The 5,882-nt window shown below is 40.8% G+C and overlaps 1 protein-coding gene across 4 annotated transcripts in view; it reads left to right on the top strand.

Annotated features, from left to right (window-relative positions):
• Window positions 1–5,882, top strand: part of MIDEAS (mitotic deacetylase associated SANT domain protein) — a 52,409-nt gene that overhangs the window by 41,097 nt on the left and 5,430 nt on the right. For all 4 annotated transcript variants that reach the window (XM_027457771.3, XM_072038798.1, XM_072038796.1 and 1 more), the window contains 5 exons: window positions 935–1,010; window positions 2,195–2,283; window positions 3,450–3,599; window positions 3,805–3,972; window positions 4,262–4,461. In XM_027457771.3, coding sequence (XP_027313572.3) covers window positions 935–1,010; window positions 2,195–2,283; window positions 3,450–3,599; window positions 3,805–3,972; window positions 4,262–4,461 — 683 coding nt within the window. The remainder of the gene's footprint in view (window positions 1–934; window positions 1,011–2,194; window positions 2,284–3,449; window positions 3,600–3,804; window positions 3,973–4,261; window positions 4,462–5,882) is intronic.

Raw genomic sequence — 5,882 nt, forward strand, 5'->3', positions numbered from 1 at the left:
GTTAATGCCCTTTGACACTCCTGGGAGGTACTATCAAAGAACAGAGCATAGCACTCAGCACAGGATCATCAGCCTTTTTGAGTTCTGTGATTGACTGAACCTGCCGTAAATCAGCCCTGTGGTCAGATGGTGTAGCCCACCCTTTTTCCTGGCTGCTTGTTGGTCATCCCCTCTACTGTGCCAGCACTGGCATTTGTGAGACTCTATATTGACCTGCCCTGGGAAAGAGGAAGAAATTAAAAACGTTTTTTCCTGTGTTAGTTTTCTTCCAGATAGGTTCACAGAACCAGCCCTCCATTGTGAGTGCTGTTGCTGACCTTAGGGAGGAAAGGACTGCCCCTTGCAGCTGGAGCTCATGGCTAAGCAGAAACTGCTTGCGGTGGAACTGTGGCTCCGTTCTTTTCTTCTGCTAGCTTTGGAAGTAGTTGCAGTTTAAATGCAGGGTAAAAAGCACATTGAGAAGATTTTTTTGTGTATGTGTGTAGAATCTTTCAGTCACATGACTGCTGTCTTTTGTTTCTAAATAGTGAGGTAAGATCCTAATGACTTGGATATTTGACAGACATCATTTAGGGCAGGGTTTTTGGATGAAAATATGTAACTTAGGCTTTCAGTAAAGGAGACAAAACTGCTGCATGGTCTCTGTCTATATGGAATTAACTCTCTCTTGTCACCGTGGTGATTGGGTTGGAAAGCATCAATTTGCAGAGTGGTGCTGAGGTACTGAGAGGCTTACCACTTGCCAAAGATAGCCAAAACTTAGTGGACAGTCAAGAATGTGATTTTAAAGTTGTATCCCATTCCACATCCCAAGTGTTAATTGTGCTATGGGAAAGAGCTTCTTTTCAATTAGCGTACTAGAAAGGAGAGGATTAGCAATCACCTGATCTTTGCTTTAAATACCCCAAACATTAATTATTTGTGTTTATTTTAGGGAGCTTTGACCAAGCTGCTATTGAAGAGGCCAGTACGATCACCTACCCATCCTCTGGCAGATTATCACTACACAGGTTTGCAAACTTTATTAACTTTGTGCTGCTTGTCTGACGTACAGGAATTCTTCCATCATCTTCCGTTCTAGGGAACTCTGTAATATTACAGTAAGATTTAAAGGTCACACTTCTGTCTGTTAAATCAGATGATGACTTGCCAGGAATTTTGCCTGTGCAAAACATGACACTTATAACACAATATAAGACACTGCATCTCTCAGAATATGCATGTGTGTATTTGCATATGTGTATTCTGGTTTCCTTTATTAGGATAAAGGAATCTGATCCCTTGTACTAAGCCAGAGAGAATGCAGAAAGACAACCAGGCTGGTAGCCTCAGAACCACAGACTCTCTGCCATGGATTTCTAGGTGGTGGAGTTAAGAGGGGTTCTGTAGGAAGTGTTTTCAAGCTTGCTGAATAACGCTAAGAGATGCAGAGCTTGGCCAACTGTTGATGGTCATTATTTCTGCAAAATGTAAATGCTGTAGACTGCCTTTGTAGTGTTGTTCCTAATTAGGAAATATTAAGCTGTATGGTGCTAGCTAACTTCAATGACCCTAGCCACCCGAGACCTGATGCAAGGTAGTAGAGTGACATCTAATACCAGCTGCCATAAAGCATAGAAATTGTATTTCTTTATTATTACACACTGCTACTATAGTGCTGTTGCTTGGGTAGTATCTATAAGATAAGAGAAGATTCTGGAATGTGTTTATTATTACACACAAGGGCACTAGAATAGTAAGCGTATTCGGGAGGTAATAGATCTTCAGGTACAGTTTGGTGTTACGCCTGATCTAGTATTATTGTGGATTGCTTCTGAAAGAGAAGATTCTGTTCTCCTGCCTTTTATCTTCCCTTTTATCAAATCTGATGACTGGGCCACCCAAAAATGTCTCTTAAGTTTACTGTTTTGTTGGAACACATTTTAGCTCTTCTAACCAGCTGGTTTTAGCAAGCTGAACTGAGCTAACCTGTGATGAGCACTAGTACATCTAACAAAGGAAGGGAGGAGAGCAGGGCCAAAGTGGAGCAGTAGGGAAGAGCAGCTGGCAGCTAAGCAGGATTAGGTATACAGTGAGGCTGTACCCTTGTACGTGTGCGTTGGTTTTATTTAACGGGAACTTGAGGGAAAAGTACATAAAAGAGTTAACATTTGGAATTGCAAGGGCTTCAGTTATAATTTTTTTTTATCTACAGGATCAGACAATTGGAAAGTTGCTGAAAAGAAACTTTTCAACAAAGGCATTGCAATCTACAAGAAAGATTTTTTCTTGGTCCAAAAGCTTGTAAGTTACTTCTTTTAAATGCTTTTTGTTTGTTTGGTTGGTTGGTTTTTATGGCAATATGTTCTTGTGTTCAAACATTTAATACAGGAAGTTCAAACTTGATTTTTCTCAAACATCAGTATTAAGCATTGAGACCTGCACTCAGATTTTAGACAAATTTTATCCAGCAAAGCATAGAATCTCACTAGAGATAGCCAGAACAATAGTATTTGTTTTGCTGTTGTTGTTTACTCAGCCCTTGTACTTAGTGCATTACTTCCATTAGTCCATGCAGCACAGATATCACTTCCACAGAGCATATTTATAGAGTGCTGGTAATGTTCCAGCACAGCTTAAATGGCTTGCTTATAAAACTAAATAGAAACACATCCTTGTTGCTGATGAAAAGAACCAAAGAAGGATATGTGAATGATGCATCCTTTTGTTCCCAGTTTTCTGTGACAATGATAGTAAAAGCAACCACTCCTGTTTATTTTCATGAGGCATGGCACTTCAGTAGGAGGAAAGCACTTGAGGGAGTTAAAGTACACAATTGGGAGTTGCATGTATATTTCCTCTGAATAAGTAACCAAAGTGCATTTAAATTGCAAAAGCACAGAAAGAAAGAATATACTCCCAAACATAAAAAATGAAAGTAAAATCACTGATGGAGAATATGCAGATGGCCATCGGTCTGTCTGTACTGATAGTTTTCTGTCACCATACATGCATGAAATGCATGTGGCCAAAATGGGAAAGTGCTGCAAACCTTCCTTTCCATTTTTGGAACGGTATTCTGCTCTGGTCTTCTCTTAAGTGCAGCTGTAAAATAAAGCTCCCCCATAAAACTGAAAGGCAGCTCTCAAGCCTGACAGCTCAATTGCAATGTTTCAGAGGCTAAAAGGTGCATTAAGCTTACAGAGTGCCGGGTTCTGTCACCTTTACATTGACCAGCTTTTCTTTGGAAATTTGGTCTTGTAGTTATCAAAGTAACAGTGGCAGTAGGGGATGGGCTGTGGGACGGGGCACACGGGAGAAGATGACATGAAAAGAAGGCTTTAACAGCAGTTGTAGTGGAGTAGAAGCTTCTGGGGAAAAAAAATGCAAAGTGTATTTACTGCACCTTTATTATTTATAAACCTTTTTTAAAATCAAGTAATCCATTGGATGTGTTTTTTAAATACCAGATAAAAACCAAGACAGTGGCTCAGTGCGTGGAATTCTACTACACATATAAGAAACAAGTGAAAATTGGTCGGAATGGGACCTTAATCTTTGGGGACATTGATGGTGCTAATGAAAAATCTGTGAGAGATGAAGCTGAAGTTGACATCAAGGTAATTTCCTAAATATGTGTCTTCTCTCTTGAGCTATGGTGCTAAGTCCGATTTTATGTGTTGTCTTGTTTGCTAGTAAAATCAAGAGCAGACACAGTCTGGCCAGTGTGGAGGGGTAAAGACTCATAAACAAGCTTGTCTCCTGTGTCACATAACATTTACTTGCAGACACCAAAATTAACAGTTTCTTTATCTTCTGGTGAAGAGTTCCCATAGGTTTGCACGTGTTCTTCCTCTCAGAAGGGACATTTTCAGTGAAGAACAGGGACACGTGGAAGAGGAAGAAGAGGAGGAAGAGGAGGGAGATGAAGATAACAGAAGGAAGAGCACACTTCCCCTCAAAGATGCAGAGACACTACAAGCTGGTGTAACAGTAAGTACTGCATTGTGCATATTGTACTTTCTACACCACACTCTCTCTACATGTAGTTTAGAAAATACCAGTTTCAGATGTAAACGTTTCTACCTCTAACTCCTCCCAGAGCAAGGGACTGGGCTGAGGTAGCTTAGAGCGTTACTGGCAATAAGACTGTGCTGTTGTGGAAGAACTGGGATGAGTAAGGCGAGGAAACCCCATACAGTTATTTTGGTTGATGTATGCATAGGACCATGGTAAGAAGTGAATTTAAATTTGTTTGCCTTACCTTTCCCTCTCTCTGAAGGCCAATGATGCCAATATTAGGAGTCAAGAAGCAACTGCCACAGGCAGAATTGGAAGGAAGCCAAGGGAGACAACCATGAAGCCTCGAAAGCCTATTGCTATTCCAGTGCAGAGGAGGCGGCGAAAACAGAAGATAAAATCAGATGCTACCAGTAAAACTCAGAACACAGAAAACACATTTCCATGTAAAAAATGCGGCAGGTAAGAGCAACTTAGTTTCCAGCAATAGTCACCGAATTACAGTAGGGCATTTCCCGTGGAAGCTTGCTTTCTGTCTGTTTAGGCCAGAGACAATGACAGTAATTTTAATGATTTTATTACCCTTATTACCATAACAAATGTCATAGATTAGGGAAGGTTACGTTGGTTTTTTTATAACTTGCAGCTTTGAGATGTCTTTCATGTCAGGGGTATATTGATATTAAGATAGTACTACTTGGATAATTACCTTCTGCTGACTTTCTTTAAAGGAATGAGATGCCACCTGCATTTCAACTGTGTGTGGTATTTGGTGTTAAACTGCACTTTCAAACATCTGCTTTATTGCCCCTCTAACATTTACATTTATGTATTAATTGATTTCTATATATTTACTAGCTCACATACTAAGAAATTTACTCATGAACCGAAATAGAGAAATACGGAACACTACCATTGTTACAGCAGCAGATGTTAGGCTAGTGATTTTACAGTTCATCTGGTTAAACTTTATCCATCTTCTGTGTCCATAAAATGCATTTGTTTTTCCTTACAAGGTTCTAGTAGTTCTTGTAGGCTTGTTGCCAACAGATTCACAAATGCCAAGAAAATTCAGTTCCAAACATAAACTGCTTATTCTTAAAACAATAGTGAGTTTTGTAATGCCAGTGGCTGTGCTTTTATTTAAGAAAGACACAAAGCTAGGGGATGGCAAGAAAACGAGATCTCCATCTAGTTAAATCATCAGAGCTGTTGACAAATTCCTGCTGTGGCTGGTGCTTACTTGGCCCTGCCAAGTTACCCTGTCTCTGTGTCCTCAGGGAGTGTGTGGCACTGGAAAGGGCAGAGCTGTGAGAAGGCAGGCAATCAAAATTTGGTCCTGGTCACTGGCAGATGAGAACCAGGCAAGGAGTCGTAATGGTGTCTAAACTTGTCCTGTAACATTTGGTGCCAAGTCCAAATAGTTAATGGTGAGAGAGAGAGATTGTGGAAGTGCAGAGTTGGGAGATAAGAGCTCACGTGTTTATAGCTGTGTGGACAAGTGTCAGGAGTGGCAATTGGCCTTTGTTCACCTCTTTATTGTATTTTTGCAGCATAGGGGGAACACCTAAAAAGTGGATCCATGTTGTGTTAAGCAGCACATGCATGTTTCAGTACCAGCACTGCTGCCCTGAATTTAGAAAATGTAGGAGCCGCAGGTGTATTAAGGAACAAAGCGAGTGGGTTGAGGGTGCTCAGCACCTCCTGCTAGCACTTCATCCAGTCAGAAGCGGTGTTTGCTGTAAGGCTTTGTTGCAATGCCAGCGTGGGTTCCTGTGCTGAAGCTCGCAAACTTGAGGCTGGAGCTGTAGAAAACTCTTTGGGAGAATTCATGAAAGAAATGAGGCTGTAAGAGACCAGCACTAACATACGTGTTTCCTCAG

Source organism: Anas platyrhynchos, chromosome 5 (assembly GCF_047663525.1).
Source record: "Anas platyrhynchos isolate ZD024472 breed Pekin duck chromosome 5, IASCAAS_PekinDuck_T2T, whole genome shotgun sequence".
Taxonomy (NCBI): domain Eukaryota; kingdom Metazoa; phylum Chordata; class Aves; order Anseriformes; family Anatidae; genus Anas; species Anas platyrhynchos.